Genomic DNA, 17,131 nt, shown 5'->3' on the forward strand with positions numbered 1-17,131 from the left:
AAACCACATTCAAACTTTAGTTAATCTGTCTAATCTTATGAATACATTAATACTCTAGTTCTAGTTATCTTAATTGGGATTTTTTGGTATACGTATATGTTTCTGCATATTGCGTGAGCAGTGGGTTTTACCAGCGGAACAGAATATGCTTAGCCTTATCGCGAACACCTGGTGTCATCACTGATTTTCAGTGATTCATTCATATATTTTTCATCACTATTTTGCCTTAAACGCCAAATGGAATCGGTTTCGGCGGATCATCGGCGGACTATTTTCTGGCGTTGACGTTTTATATCATAGATGCAGACAGGGGAAATGCATTCGATGGTTCAAGTGTATAGATATGGTAACAACTTAAATTTGCTGCTCGAGTAAATTCATGGGTTGATAGGCCCCACGCAGGACGCTCACGCTATCGATCACTGGTTTAGCAGCATCTGTTTGTCTTTCAATAGGTTGGCCAGTGTACCTTCATCAACGAGACGTCATCAGTGGATCTCTTTGACAACTTTACCATGACTGAGCCCGGTTCCAAAAGTAAGACTCACGCTCAGGTTGAGAAGCTCCGAGTCGTGGCGCGTTTAGTAAGTATAGCCATGCATGGCGTACCTTGTCAAACCCTCTCTTTAGAGGAGCCAAATGTATCGCATTAATCGGAGACATGCGAAAACCGATAATATTTATACCATACTGGTTTGATATAAACTAAAGAGCAAAGTAAACCATATCTCTTAGTTTAGTTTATCATATGTTTAATTTTCAATTGAAACTATCTTATGTTAGCGATATAATCTAACCTGTGTTGGCGCTTCGTCAACACTCGAATAATATTCCTACACGTTTTTATTTTTAAAATAAGATTTAAATTTTTTACAAATATATTTTTTGCATAATACACAACTGTTGATGGGTATCTTAGTCATCGTACCTTTAAAAATTCAATAAATTTGCTTTTTTCAAATTTACAACATTTCAAACATGGTAGGAGTCATATGGTTCAATTCATTTCTGACCCCAGTCTTCATTGAACAAATTTATTTTTACACAGACTTTCCCAGCCACAGATTACTTTTTATTTTACAAACACTTGCAGGAGTGAGTGAGTTGGGTTTAACGCCGCTTTTAACAATATTCCAGTTATATCGCGGCGTGTCAGTTTGATGTGGGAGGAAAGCCCAAAGTGTTGCAGGTCTTAAACGTTTACCACTTCGGTGAAACCCACGAGCACGGGTATGGTGCTGACAAACCTAGAAACATTATCGGGGCGAACCGGGATTATAACCCACAATCATAGGTTTCTGGCTTGCCTAAGAAAGATTGAAAACGTATGTATTCAATATGCTCCAATGCATGATAAAACACACATTCCACATTTGCTTCATTGCAGCTCGAACCCTTCGTCATGAAAAATTCCTCGGGTGATTTTGAAGGTTTCAACGTGGATCTGTTGTACCTCATCGCTCAGAAAGTGAACTTCACGTATGAGATAATTGAAGTGACGGACACGGTGTCGGACGGGGAGATGATCAACGGCATGGTGCAGGAACTGCTTACTGGGGTAAGTACCTTGGTCGCGGAAATTCATGCGTGCACGTAATAATAATAATAATAATAATAATAATAATGATGATGATGATGATGATGATGATGATGATGATGATAAAAACAAACCAGCTTTGGCACAAACACAATATCTTAAGCGACATGATTGTGTAGCTCTGACACAGAAGTGCTTCCATGGAAATGTGAAAACAGAAATGTAGATATGCAATAAATTTAATGAGACTGTCCAGCACATTGTCAATGGATGCCCAGCTTTGGCACAAAGCGACATGATGAAGTGGCTCGATCATTTTATTACCGTCTTTGCCATGCTTGTGGTTTTGACACAAAGGTCCATGTTACGACCCAGAATACGTAGAAGGCGTCGTGGAAAATGATAAATACAAAATCCTTCGGAATAGGCCCATATACGGCCCCAGACCTATCCAGGCCTGTCCCAGGATCAACCTCTTTGCTGCATTATTTTGATCTGTAAATAATAAAAATAAAAATAATAAAGATGATGATGATGATGATGATGATGATATTAATAATCCATTGGTATGACCCTGGACTTCATGCATAAGCATGTTCTTAGCACGTAGACATCATTACCCCGGTGAAGGAATAGTGTGCAGTAAACAATCATTCTCCGCTCCCTGAGGAGTATACAGCCCAAGCTGCCTGTTAGGCGCAAGAAGGTTAAACAGGATTTCGAACAAAGACACTTGCCCAGGGAGACACGTGTTTCAGTGTGGGGCAGGACCGAAGTCCTGGAAACTCTCAGGAGTCAAGTTGCCGAACGCGGTCACCCATGCAAGGGCCGGGCACAGACGGGCCGACGTTATTATTGGCTAATTACTCCATTATCGACGACCATGCCTATATATTATTGATGCAGCAGACACACATGACATTAAAGAACGATCTCAAACCAAAAACGTGTAACATAATTAAGTTATTGCGAGTAAATCACTTGAAAATGAGAACGTCGAACTGTCTGCAAGCGTGGCTGAGCTAGGTTACATGTAAAAGAATAATCGTAAACGAAATGGGATTTGAAACGTATAAAATACTTCCAACTATGGTGATAAAAATTTGTTTACATCTATATGAATAGTACTATATCTAAGTACATGCCACATTACAATGTCACTGTTCATCGTATTTAAAGCAGACACGTTGGTTAAAAGGAACCTCTTTTCCCCAAACTCTCAACGGTCTCAACATTTCTCTGTCTCAAATCGGAGTGTTTAAAGCAAACACCATACTCAAAGTGAAGCTTTTTTCCTCTACATTCTCAACATGACCTCTATCAGAAGTTTACATCTATAGAATAGTATTGTTTTTACGTATATACCACTTTATGGTGTCTCAAATCGGAGTATTTAAAGCAAACAGGAAGCTCAAAGTAAAGCCCTTTTCCCCCTACATTCATTTTCAACATAGTCTCTATCAGAAGTGTTTGGTCTTTGTTCGGTCTGACTTTACCCTGGCTGTCAAAGACAGTTCAAACCTCATAGGACTCTCCGTGACCGACGTTGCGTAAATTCACCTGATGTGTGACCTCTGCACTGTGCATAGGACCACGTGCCAGTAGGTACACGCTATCTCTTTCCTCTCCCACTTGAACAACGTTTCCGTCCTCTAAAGTCGAACACACCTCCTGTTTTAGTGGGTTTCACGTCTATTTTGCACATTAAGACAAATGGAATCTATTTCGACGGATGATAAAGACTGGTTATTCCCTATCTTTGACATTATATATTCCCATTGAGATCTTAGCTCAGTCCTTGATTTAATTATACGCTATCTGGTGAATATTTAGATCTATGCATAAAGATTCAGAGTGATAAAACCTATCTTCAAGACTGTATGACAAGATGCGTGGTATTGCTCATGATATAGATCTGCTGTTAGCAGAGATTTCCTATGATTATGGACAGATTATTATCGCTTTTGTTTAACTTTCCAAATGACAGCTTTCCCTTTATGTCGAGCAATATTCCAAAAGCTCCAGTCTTGGATGTCTATTTTTCAGAGCTGTTGAGGTACAATCGAGCATTCTCTTACTCGGGACTCTTGATTTAAAAGTTGTTTGATCTTCTAAAGTTGTTTGATCTCCTAACTTAAAAGTTGTTTGATCTCCTAATTTAAAAGTTGTTTGATCTCCTAACTTAAAAGTTATTTGATATCCTAACTTAAAAGTTGTTTTATCTCCTAACTTAAAAGTTGTTTGATCTCCTAACTTAAAAGTTGTTTTATCTCTTAACTTAAAAGTTGTTATATCTCTTAACTTAAAGGTTGTTTGATCTCCTAACTTAAAAGTTGTTTGATCTCCTAACTTAAAAGTTGTTTTATCTCTTAACTTAAAAGTTGTTTGATCTCCTAACTTAAAAGTTGTTTGATCTCCTAACTTAAAAGGTGTTTGATCTCCTAACTTAAAAGGTGTTTGATCTCTTAACTTAAAAGTTGTTTGATCTCCTAACTTAAAAGGTATTTGATCTCCTAACTTAAAAGTTGTTTGATCTCCTAACTTAAAAGTTGTTTTATCTCTTAACTGAAAAGTTGTTTTATCTCTTAACTTAAAAGTTGTTTTATCTCTTAACTTAAAAGTTGTTTGATCTCCTAACTTAAAAGTTATTTGATCTCCTAACTTAAAAGTTATTTGATCTCCTAACTTAAAAGTTGTTTTATCTCTTAACTTAAAAGTTGTTTTATCTCCTAACTTAAAAGTTGTTTTATCTCTTAACTTAAAAGTTGTTTTATCTCTTAACTTAATAGTTGTTTGATCTCTTAACTTAAAAGTTATTTGATCTCCTAACTTAAAAGTTGTTTTATCTCTTAACTTAAAAGTTGTTTGATCTCCTAACTTAAAAGTTGTTTGATCTCTTAACTTAAAAGTTGTTTTATCTCTTAACTTAAAAGTTGTTTGATCTCCTAACTTAAAAGTTGTTTTATCTCTTAACTTAAAAGTTGTTTTATCTCTTAACTTAAAAGTTGTTTGATCTCCTAACTTAAAAGTTATTTGATCTCTTAACTTAAAAGTTGTTTTATCTCTTAACTTAAAAGTTGTTTGATCTCCTAACTTAAAAGTTGTTTTATCTCTTAACTTAAAAGTTGTTTTATCTCTTAACTTAAAAGTTGTTTGATCTCCTAACTTAAAAGTTATTTGATCTCCTAACTTAAAAGTTGTTTTATCTCTTAACTTAAAAGTTGTTTTATCTCCTAACTTAAAAGTTGTTTTATCTCTTAACTTAAAAGTTGTTTTATCTCTTAACTTAATAGTTGTTTGATCTCTTAACTTAAAAGTTATTTGATCTGCTAACTTAAAAGTTGTTTTATCTCTTAACTTAAAAGTTGTTTGATCTCCTAACTTAAAAGTTGTTTGATCTCTTAACTTAAAAGTTGTTTTATCTCTTAACTTAAAAGTTGTTTGATCTCCTAAATTAAAAGTTGTTTGATCTCCTAACTTAAAAGTTGGTTTATCTCTTAACTTGAAAGTTGTTTGATCTCCTAACTTAAAAGTTATTTGATCTCCTAACTTAAAAGTTAATTGATCTCCTAACTTAAAAGTTGTTTTATCTCTTAACTTACAGGTTGTTTGATCAAGGTTGCAACATTCAAGGCCTCAGATATTCTTTCAAAACGTTTGATGGCCTTTCCAAATTCGACGCATCAGTGACAACAACTATGTCTGACGCAGTTCCCTATATTGAATGATATGTTTCCGTGTTCATTCCGATGAACATTTGCCTTGCCTTTGCAAGCGTTTGTGAAAGTATTTGTGACGGGTGCGCTCACCTGGAATCACCATTACATGATACTGATTCATTAACTCATTCTTTTGATGTAATCAGAACGGCAAATGGAATCTGTTTTTTGCAGAGCCTTCTTATGCAAGGAAAATGGTTTAGGTAAACGATTAAGTGGTTTTCGATTACTCAAGAGACGGTATAACTCACTTAGTAACCCATGAGATGGAAGTCGGTTCTTCGAAAGCCCTCAGCTCCCTACAAGGGATTGTGTGATTCTGTGATCTTGTGATCGTGTGATCTTGTGATCTTGTGATTGTGTGATCTTGTGATTGTGTGATCTTGTGATTGTGTGATTGTGTGATCTTGTGATCGTGTGATCTTGTGATCGTGTGATTGTGTGATCTTATGATCGTGTGATTGTGTGATCTTGTGATCGTGTGATCTTGTGATTGTGTGATTGTGTGATCGTGTGATTGTGTGATTGTGTGATCTTGTGATTGTGTGATCTTGTGATTGTGTGATTGTGTGATCTTGTGATCGTGTGATCTTGTGATCGTGTGATCTTGTGATCTTGTGATCGTGTGATTGTGTGATCTTGTGATTGTATGATCGTGTGATTGTATGATCTTGTGATTGTGTGATCTTGTGATTGTGTGATTGTGTGATCTTGTGATCGTGTGATTGTGTGATCTTGTGATCGTGTGATTGTGTGATCTTGTGATTGTATGATCGTGTGATTGTGTAATCTTGTGATTGTGTGATCTTGTGATTGTGTGATTGTGTGATCTTGTGATTGTGTGATTGTGTGATCGTGTGATTGTGTCATCTTATTATTTTGTGATCTGAAGATTATGTGATATTGATAGGCAGCCGTGATATGGATAAAATTATACTGACTGTGGCGTAAAATAACATTCACTCGCTGTCATTTTGAAATGGTGATATATATGCCAACTTTGTTCTTAGAGTTTATTAAAACAGACACCTATTAATATTTCTGCGCTAGATTTTGGACATATTGCAGGTTCTGAATGGGAAAACCTTGGTGTTTCAGAACGCATCAATGGCCGTAGGCGCCCTGGAAGTAACGGCGAAGATGGAGGAGGACATATCTTTCTCGTACACTATACTGTCAACAAAAGCAAGCATCCTCGTGAAGAAAGGCGAAAGCACCAGAAATTTCTTTCAGTTTCTCGGACCATTTTCTATAGGTAAGACAGTGTTTACATGTACATGTCGAACCTATACCACTTAACAAAAAATAAGGACCAACCGGTTCATTCGTATTACTATAGTTAATCGGTCATGCCATGACAGATTAACTATAATAATAATATGATAGAATCGTGTGATCCTTAACTTTTCTTGACTAGTATTTTTTGACAAACAAACTGCTTAATATAACAAAATATTTCTTAATAAAAGTATCATAGAAACTTTGGGTATGGTTAACTTACTTGGACCTTCTTCCAAAGCAAGCAATGCTGCCATCAGCGCTATGAGCAATGCTATTGTTTCAAGGAACGGAAAAGCTGCATTGATAATCTTCATCCAGGTTGTACTACATCTTCCCAACACGGGATGTTAACACGCCTTGCCACAGGTACACTGCCGGATAAAAGAAAGTGTACATCCATGTGTGATGGTGGCTATAAGTAAAACAAACAAGAAATGGTTATTTGATTATGATGTATTTAATCAGGGTATCATAGTTGTGTTTTGGACATCACGTTTAGTGTTAAAGCCCTGTGACGTTTCTATAACGTTTTGTCAAATCTAATTTTTAAGTGAATACTTACATTATGTGTACATTTAAAGGCAAAGGTAAATGCTATCGCTCTGATGAGGTGTGTCTTGTATATAGCTTGTATATTTGTTCTCTAAATCCACCACTGGTTCACATTCGACCAAACTGAATCATTCAAGGTTTTCCATTGTACCAGGTTTATGGTTCATGATCCTGGGGTTTATCATGGTAGCGGGGACTGCCCTGTACACCATGAGCCGGTTCGACTACACCCAGGAGAACAGCGAGCAGAGGTTCGACCTCAAGGAGAGTCTGTGGTATTCCATTAACGTTCTGCTGCAGGTAGGAACACGAGACATTGTCATTAATGCTGAATCGGAAACAGGATCCTATGATCCAGAATTCGAGGTCATTATTCGCTCTGAATACGATCCTGTGTCAGCACGAAACGTTAGCGTCTGACCCGCATCACCTCCATCTTTCCTCACACATCAACATTGACACGCAGTGGCATAACTTAAACAGTGTTCAAATACGGCGTAAAACGACACTCACGAATCTACCCTTGATGAGCCTTACATATGTCCTTACATGAAGGTGCTGATGTGAAAAACGTGAATCATTTCGATTAATCTTGTCCGACAACTGAAGATTGTTTCTCCGGGGTGTAGATTGCAGTGTTAAACACAATTCACTCACTCGCGCACGGTTTAGTGGTTTCTTCTTGAGTGTACGGCTAGGTGGGAAGCGGCGTTAAAGATGAGTACACCGTTTACATTGAATAGCGTCATATTACTAAAAAACGTTTTGCAGAGGCTGTAATTTTGGTCTAAAGTATAGACTCTCAGTCTGTTTATCTCGAAATGTCGAACCGACTATGTGGTGTAGTCGATGGAATATCTGACCGGAGAGCGGAAGGTCGGTGGTTCGATCTCCGCTCGCGTCACAGCAAAAGATGTTAAAAGACGCTACTCGTTATCCTGCATTAAGGGGTTAAAACAAGGATTGATCAAGTGCGAGTCTCTCTCTCTCTCTCTCTCTCTCTCTCTCTCTCTCTCTCTCTCTCTCTCTCTCTCTCTCTCACACACACATCTATCTATCTGTCTATCTATCTATCTATCTATCTATCTATCTATCTATCTATCTATCTATCTATGTGCAATTAAGTGCAATAATCATCAACGCGACGTTAAACCCAGTTTGATCTCATTATCGAGTTAAGCAATGCCGTTATGTTGACCCATGTATGTATTTGAGTTTTCACATGATTAAAGCAAAATAATTCCAATAAGTTCAGATCACGGCGGTATTTCTAGTCTGGATCCTAGGTTTGTGCCCATGGTTCTCCACATTCACGTATCTCAAGGCAACTACTGATATGTGTGTAGCTGTGTCTGTAACAGGTTTTTGTGTAGGTCACACAAGTCACAGAATTTCCATAATTCCAGGGCACCACCGAGTATTCCCCCCAGACGACGTCCATGAGGACCATCATCGCCTTCTTCTGGTTCTGCGTCCTCATCATCGACGCCGCCTACACCGCCAACCTGGCCGCCTACCTCACTCTACAACAGATAGATGACAGGTGATTAGACGGAGTGGCTTCGGCTTGTGGTTTGTTGGTGTGGTTGTTAAAAATGTGTATTTGGACCAATAAGAACTCTGATTTGCCCATGGTAGCAAATATTTGTTACTCGTGCGTAAAACAACATTCACTTACTTTTCATACGGTTAATTGGAAACACCAAAGACAGAGAATAATCAGATTAACTGGCGAGACAGGTTCCATTGGGCGTAAAAGACAAAATTGTTGTGGAAATTATATGAATGGATCACTGAAAACCAATAATGTCACCAAGTGTTCGCGAAAAGGGTAAACATCCACCACTTACACAATTTTCACAAAAAGTAAGTGTTTGTTTGTTGCCTTGCGCCGCACAAAACAGTTTAAGCTTGTGACAGATGCAATTTGTAATTTGTAATTTACCTTATGGTTGTAAGTGCTTTTTTTTCACAACACAAATATAATACATATCAGCTCTCGTGATAATCTAAAAAAAAGAATGGAAGCATCAGACCATCTTGTTTCAACTTGCAATATGCATGTTATTTAAAAATTTTAAAAAGAGGCAAACGAAAATGACATACAAGTACTGAAAACAATTACCCAAGGGAAAGTGGTGTTCTTCAATATGGGGATATTGCTCCTCTCTATCATCAGGGAGCAGTCGCTGAATCTGTCCTCATTCCGGATACCGCCCACACGTATTGAAGACGATGCCCTTGTGTAATATACGCACAGACCCAGGTCCTGGTTGAGCACAGTAGGCGGCACAAGAGGGGAGGGTTATTAGTATCAGTCACATTCAATCAGATAGAGAGCTGTAGTGACTGGATGAAGACACACTAGAGTCGGCTTTGTGTATTCCGTTGTACAAAACGGTAGGCCGTGTATAAAAAACCCCACACTTTATATTATTGGTTTTGGGTATGATGTAAGCCTTGGAAACGTTAATGTGTGTAAAGTATTTTCCCTTTGAGAATATGAAAAAATACTAACGATTTATCCCCTGGAAGCAAATTGCATCTTCCCTAAAATCAATCAGATTTAGAATGGACACTATAGGGTGAAATAAGCTTGAGATGAATGATACGTGACTCTAATTAAATATAATTTTGACAGTAGTAATTTTTGTTGTTGATTTATGAATTTAAGTATGTGTTTGAATGATCTTGAAAAGAAAGATCTTCGGTATAATTATATTTTACTTTTTTCAGATGATGCTTTTGAGGCTATCTGTTTTTTATATCGAGTTTTGTAAGGATAGTTTGCCTTGAGAGATTATGAGGTATTCCAGACAACTATACACAGGTTTTGTTGTAAAAACACCCCCCAAAATAAACATCATCGTCAGAGGATAATCTGTCTCGAGTCTCGAGTATCAGACGAAACAGATCCCATTGACCGTAAAAGGCAAAATTGCGGTGAACATCACATGAATGAATCACTGAAATTCAGCGATGACACCAGATCTTCGCGAAAAGGAAAGGGAAATTACTGCAGATGAGTTTTAAATGACCACACAAACTGCTATAATAACGGCCTATAACCGGCGGGGGTTGGTGTAAGTTTAAACCAAGTTTCTTCACGTCCCAGATACCATGATTGACAATAATCGTGCTATGTTATTCCAGGATACGGACAGTTTACGACCTGGCCGGACAGACAGAGATGTTGTACGGCGTTGAGAATAACAGCAACCTGATGACCTTCTTCAAGTAAGTTCATCACAAGTTGGGTAGCACAGCACATGATGCGTTTGCTCGTCATTAAGGAACATCCGCGAAGAATGTGGGGTGGGAGGGGTGGGAAGAATGTGTGTGTGTGTGTGTGTGTGTGTGTGTGTGTGTGTGTGTGTGTGTGTGTGTTTGTGTGTGTGTGTGTGTGATGATCGATTGACATATATTGTTCCTGAATATTCTTGAAAAAATTTATTATGCTTATGCCAATCGCAAAAAATACATTGTTGCAAGGGGTTCTCTTTTACAAATTCAGGCTCATAGTTGTAAATAAAAAGAAATTCTGGTTTCGCCGCTGAAGCTAAATAAAATATCTGATGTCGATACAAAATCCAGCAACCTCAAACCCCCTTCCCTTCAAATGGTCGGTCCCTTTAATCGTATATCACCGTATGTCGATGACATTGTTCGATGCTCAAACGGTGAGCAAGTGGTTTGCCTTATCTTGACCGATGACACGTTCAGGCTGTCCTGATATGCATAGCCCACTTGATGCAAATATGAAACGCCGACGCCAGAGAATGATATGTCTCGATTATCGACCGAAAGAGATTCCATGAAATTATATGAAGGAATCACTAAAAACCAGAGATAACACCAGGTGTTCGCGAAAAGGGCAAGCATTTTTTATGTAATTACATATAAATCTAAGTGTTTGTTCGTTGCATAACGCCTCACATCAAACCCCCACATAACACCACTGCCACAGGCTTATTTGCATATCACGTGACCGGACTTGTTCGTAAACGCGTTATTTCTGAAATAACAGATTAGCCTTCTGCAAGTATTTGGGGGTGCTTTACATATTATTTTTCATAATTATATAGATAGGCTATAAGAACTGCGACAGTGAGGTGCATGGCAATATATATTTATACATCAAAGTGACCACATCGCTGGCTCTCTGTAGCACTCCGATTACAGTATGTGGAGCTGTACTGCCAATGTAAACAAAGGATAACTACACAAATGGAAACAGCTGTGCACGTTTGGGGATATTTTCTCAATGAAAGGTCTAATTTCTATGACATATGTTTATCTGGATTTGCAGACTTGTCAAAAATGAAACAGATGAAAAATTCTCCAATATCCAGAAGACCCGTGAAGATCCGGGCTAGAATGGGTCTTCAGCAACCCATGCTGGCCGTAAAGGGCGACTATGCTATCCTAAGAGGCGACTAACTGGATCGGGTGGTCAGGCTCGCTGACTTGGCTGATGCATGTAATCGTATCCCAATTCATAAATCGATGTTCATGATGTCAGTCACTGGATTGTCTGGTTCAGACTCGATTATTTACAGACCGCCGTCAAATAGCTTGAATATTGCTGAGTTCGGCGTTAAACAACAAACACAAGACATAGACAATATCTTGAAAGGACTGTGCAAGATGTGACGAGTCGTCACATGGCGCTGGCCAGTGGCAGAGGTTCTATGCTGGGTAGGTTATCTATAGTGGCATCACAGCAGTACTGTGTAAAGCACGTTTGCAATTCTTTCTTCCAGAGACGCCACCGTGGACCCGTATGAGCGAATGTGGGCTTTCATGAAGCTGAAAGAAGAACAAACCATGCTGTCGAACACCACTAAGATCATCGAGCTGGTTAAGGATGGGAAGTACGCCTTCATCGCAGACAGGGTTGTCAACGACTACCACGCCTTGCAACACTGCGGACTAGAATCTATTGAGCAGAACTTTGGTCAGAAGGATTTCAGTCTAGGCTTCCCACGCGGGGCTCCTTACAAGGACGATGTCAACAGGGCGTTGCTCTCTCTGAAGGAGGAAGGGAAACTAGACACCCTCACAAAGAAGTAGGTACCTCACGGGGGTAGCTAGTGGGAATCAAAACGTAAACAAACGTGATACTTTTTTCTTACTCACTTATGAAGCTTAATAACTATCAGACACATACCCAAATCAAGCAGGTTCGTACAATATATATACCGCCTCTGGAGGTAGAGCGTCCGCCCGGAGAGCGGAAGGTTCGGGGTTCTGTCCCCGGTCGCGTCATTCCAAAAAACCTCAAAAGATGGTTTTATTGTTACCCTGTCTGGCGCTCGGATACAGGGGCTAAAGCAAGGACTGGTCGGCTCAGAGTCAGTAGACTGTATTCATGTTAAACTGCGGCATGGTATCTCAGTGGGCCAGCGCCATAAAACCGGTATTGGTCCGGGCTAGTACGCGTGCACGCACGCACGCACGCACGCACGCACGCACGCACACACACACACACACGTGTCGCTATATAAGTACAATAATCTTGGACGCGACGTTAAACCCCACTTCACCTCATCTCACCCGTATACTACATCTAAAACAGAGATATCCTACAAACGTGAAGTTAATGCGTCTCCAAAAGAATGCGACAGCTGGCCCCTTGCCAAAAATGCGACTCAAAATGAATGTGACACCCCCTCCTCTCAAGCATCAGTGGATTTATATCTAAACACAATGTCCTCTGTCAGGTTTACAGGAGAATCCTCGCCTTAATCCAACCTTACATTAATCCAATCCAAAATGTCTTATTGTTGATATAAATGTGATGTTATATGTGATATAATAATGCGAGCAAAGACCACTCGCATTTTTCGCATTTAATTCACGCTCGCGTTAATTTCACATTTTACATTATATCACTGCCACATTTGGACATAACTCATTGTGAGTGTACAATTTGATCATTATGATCAAACCCGATATCCCAACTCTGAAGCAACAAGCAAACACCACAATATCGAACCAACTCATCAGCGACACTTTTCAAACAGGTCGCCGGGTCAACCTGTAAATTAACCACAGATCATGCAACAAACGACCATAAGAAGAACACACGATAGTACATTTCCTTAAGCTTATTCATATATTTCTATATAACACTTCCAAAATGTAATTCAGGTTATATCATGGCATGTCAGCTTAATGTGGGAGGAAAGCCCGAAGTGATGCAGGTCTCAGATGTTTACCACTTCGATGAAACCCACGAGCACGGGTATGGTGCTGACAAACCTACAAACATAATCGGGGCGAACCGGGATTCGAACCCACAATCATAGGTTTCTGGCATGTCCAGGGGACGCAACTCTGCACAGCGAATCGCGGCGCCTAAGACGACTGGGCCACCTGTGCCCCTCCCCCCCCCCCCCTCCCCATCCTACGTGGGTTAAACAACATTTTCGCTATATCATCGCACTGCAGCTCTATGTGAACGTAGGCATGTATAGCTTTATGGTACAGACCAAGGATCGTAAAATCGGTTAAGAATGGGATTCGAACCAACTATTTGAAAATCCTGGCATGGCTAGGGGGCGCAACTCTTTGCATTAAATCACTGCACATGCCCCAAATCGTGATACGAGCTCATCTAACAAGAAAACCTCTTTGAGGGGCATTTAGAAGTTGGAGTACGAAGTAAGGATAAGATTTATGGATGAACAACTTCTTTATTACCATTAGGAGCGACGTTTCGGTGTAGGTTCTATCACTGCTTGATAGAACCTTGTCGAGGAAACACTGCAGACTTATCGTCCAAAACACAACTATGACACTCGTGTCAAATGCATCACCATCAAATAACCATTTATTGTTTACTTCGGTTTTAGCCACCATCAAACATGGGTGTATAATTCTTATGCCCGGCAGTTTATGAGAAACTTTAGAATACGATTAAAGACCACGCCAATGGTTTCTCCCTAGGTGGTGGAAGTCCCGCACCAACTGTACAGGAGACTCGAAGACGCGGTCAATCAAGGACAAGACCACCAAGGAATTGGAGCTGACCAACATGTTCGGCGTCTTCATCGTCCTCGGCTCCTTCGTCGTCTTGTCGGTCATCGTGGAGATTATAGAGAGGATCACAGTATGTGTAGAAGGCAAGAAGAAGCAGAAGAAGGTAGGCTGGCATCATCCTCGTTTGTACAGGGTGATTTACAGACAAATAACATAACAAGCGACTCAGACAGTATTGGTGCACTATTATCGGAACGCCATACATTATAGATAGAACAATGGTTAAACAGTGTTTTAAGCATATGTATAACTCGAATACAAATACTCACCACTTATATAAGATAAAAATGTTTGGGGCGGTGGGATAGCCTAGCGGTCAAAGCGTTCGCTCGTTACACCGAAGTTTCGATTCCCTATATGCATACAATGTGTAAAGCTCATTTCTGCTGTCCCCCGCCTTGATGTTGCTAGTGCGTCATAAAACCATACTCACTCAATCACTAAAACAGGTGTCCTAGTCGTCTCAGGCGCCTTACCTCTCTGTGGTGAGTTGCGTCCCTTATTTGTGTCGGTATGCGATGGCCGTGAGTTCTAATATTAGATTCGCGGTGTCTATGATTCTTTGTTTGTCAGCACCACAATCGAGCTGGTGAGTTTCACCAAGCCAGGATACGTGCACGACCTGCAGTAGTTGGTACTTTCATCCCACGTTATAGCGATACGCCATGAAACGACTGCGATGCTTTTTAAAGCGATGTTAACCCTAATTCACCCCTCCATATACCACGGTCAACGGTTCCTGACACGGCTAAGGGGCGCTACTCTGTAAATCAAATTGCGACACTTTGAGACACAACTCGTGGCTGTTGTAATGTAACATATTCTGAAACAATGCAATTGTAAAGCCGAACATACGTTGTGCCAGCTATTGTTTGAACTTGTCTTTTTATTCAAGGAAAAGGAAGAAGTAAAGGAAAAGCCCAAACCATTGAGCGAAGGATTCCAGCCTCCAGCAATTACAGACGGATCCGAGAAGAAAGAGAAATCACTCTTTGCTGATTACTGAAACAAAGACGCAAACCATTATGCAGGCAACGTGGAGGCACAGGCACCATCAATAATTCCAAAGAGCTGATTCTGGCAATCTTCAAGACTTTAATTTAACATGCTGCATGCTGACCCGGAGCTTTGTGATAAACTCACGCAATCAAACAGTGAACAGCCAGTCTGCCATTTGACGCCGCGTTACCATCATCAGTGTACATTTCATGGACCATGGGTTAATTTGCAAGAATATTAGATACCGATTGTGCTCAGACAGGTTCGAAGACGAGACGTCAATTCCATAAAAGGTTCACAAAATGGGTATCATAATCGTTCGGATCACATACAACATGCAACATGAGAGATTTTTGGCAAGGGCAATCAATGTATATTGTTGTGTCCTGTGAAAATCGGTGTACAATGAATATCAAGATTGTCTGGATTTTGTCTTAACTATGTCGCCATGGTTACCTGGAAGTAGACTGGTTTTCTGCCTACTTCAGAAATGTTATGAAAGGTTATGACCTAGTCATTTGGAAATAGAATTCTGATGACACTTCTGATGTATCTAAGTGATGCATTGGTCGTAAATTACTGTTGTGAAAGTGCCTTTGACATTCCCTTTGTTGCGTCAGTGTTTGTCTTCCATGGGCTACAAAGTAATCAAAATACAATTTTACACACTAATCCACTTTTAAGGGCTCACATTAGAGTTTCCTGCTCGCGGGCTTCGCAATATTGTAAATATCTGTGAATTGTGTATCTCTTTGGCTTCCCTCCCTCGACAAGCATGACCCTCGCCGTCACCTTCACATGTAACTGAAACACTGTTAAAAGCAGCGTTAAACGAATATCACTCACGCACTGCTGTACAGTTTGAAGATGAAGTTGCAATGCCATTAATTCTTTAAGAGATTCGGTGAATTTGAGTTTTTACGTATATTTGTTGTCCACCTGTGTGATGTGTATACAAGATGGTACGTCCTATTTCCCATAATTGACGTGTTGTCCATTTTGTATTCAAGGTTCGCACTACCTCATGCTTATCACGGTCGCAACGTGTTACCTGGTCTATTTCGTGTCACCTCGTGGCGGGTCGTTTCTCCTGCTGTCAATCTTTAGACTTGTTTTTTTACAGGTTGCTGTGATGTAGCTGCAATGATGCTGCTTGCGCCGTAAAACAATATCCGCTTAATGTGAATGTCAGTGCGCGGAAACTGTTGAGTGAAGCTTAATTTTATATGTGTGTTTTATTGCTTCTGCGCCAAAGAATTGAAGTTCTATATATATCTTTACAATTTGTGAAAATAAATGTATTAAAAGTCTACACAAGTTTCTATTTTCTTCATTTTCCACAAGTATCAACAAAGTAATCTTTGATGTGAACCATACTGTTTATTTGAAAAAAGAAAGCAAAGTTACCAAACCCGATCAACCGATTTTGTCTAGGCTCTTGCGACTTCGGGCCCATTCTTTCATGGATCCCAACAGTAATCCAAGAGGCATAGATTGTGTCTGATTGCAGTGAAAGGCGCTTACCGCCTTAAAATGAATGTTGAACATTGTTTGAACATTGTATCTCACCACAGACTGTCGAGCAATGTGTGAGCCATCTCCCCAGAGACTGTCGCACAAGGTGTGAGGCACCCCACCACAAACTGTCGAGCAATGTGTGAGGCATCTCACCACAGACTGTCGAGCAATGTGTGAGACATCTCACCAGGACTGTCGAGCAACGTGTAAGGCACCCCACCACAGACTGTCGAGCAATGTGTGAGGCATCTCACCACAGACTGTGGAGCAATCATGTGTGAGGCATCTCACCACAGACTGTCGAGCAATGTGTAAGGCATCTCACCATAGACTATCGAGCAATGTGTGAGACATCTCACCAGGACTGTCGAGCAACGTGTAAGGCATCCCACCACAGACTGTCGAGCAATGTGTGAGGCATCTCACCACAGACTGTCGAGCAATGTGTGAGACATCTCACCAGGACTGTCGAGCAACGTGT

At 40.0% G+C, this 17,131-nt stretch overlaps 1 protein-coding gene across 2 annotated transcripts in view; it reads left to right on the forward strand.

Annotated features, from left to right (window-relative positions):
* The window catches only part of LOC139462537 (glutamate receptor ionotropic, kainate 2-like), a 44,513-nt gene extending 28,124 nt beyond the window's left edge, over positions 1-16,389 (forward strand). For both annotated transcript variants that reach the window (XM_071244334.1, XM_071244335.1), the window contains 9 exons: positions 456-584; positions 1,388-1,558; positions 6,355-6,511; positions 7,244-7,389; positions 8,496-8,632; positions 10,243-10,326; positions 11,853-12,158; positions 14,041-14,236; positions 15,029-16,389. In XM_071244334.1, the coding sequence (XP_071100435.1) occupies positions 456-584; positions 1,388-1,558; positions 6,355-6,511; positions 7,244-7,389; positions 8,496-8,632; positions 10,243-10,326; positions 11,853-12,158; positions 14,041-14,236; positions 15,029-15,139 (1,437 nt within the window). In that variant the 3' untranslated portion in view covers positions 15,140-16,389. The remainder of the gene's footprint in view (positions 1-455; positions 585-1,387; positions 1,559-6,354; positions 6,512-7,243; positions 7,390-8,495; positions 8,633-10,242; positions 10,327-11,852; positions 12,159-14,040; positions 14,237-15,028) is intronic.
* The last annotated feature ends 742 nt before the right edge of the window (positions 16,390-17,131 follow it).

The sequence above is a fragment of the Haliotis cracherodii genome, unplaced genomic scaffold (assembly GCF_022045235.1).
Source record: "Haliotis cracherodii isolate W230 unplaced genomic scaffold, xgHalCrac1.p SCAF_15, whole genome shotgun sequence".
In the NCBI taxonomy this organism is placed as follows: domain Eukaryota; kingdom Metazoa; phylum Mollusca; class Gastropoda; order Lepetellida; family Haliotidae; genus Haliotis; species Haliotis cracherodii.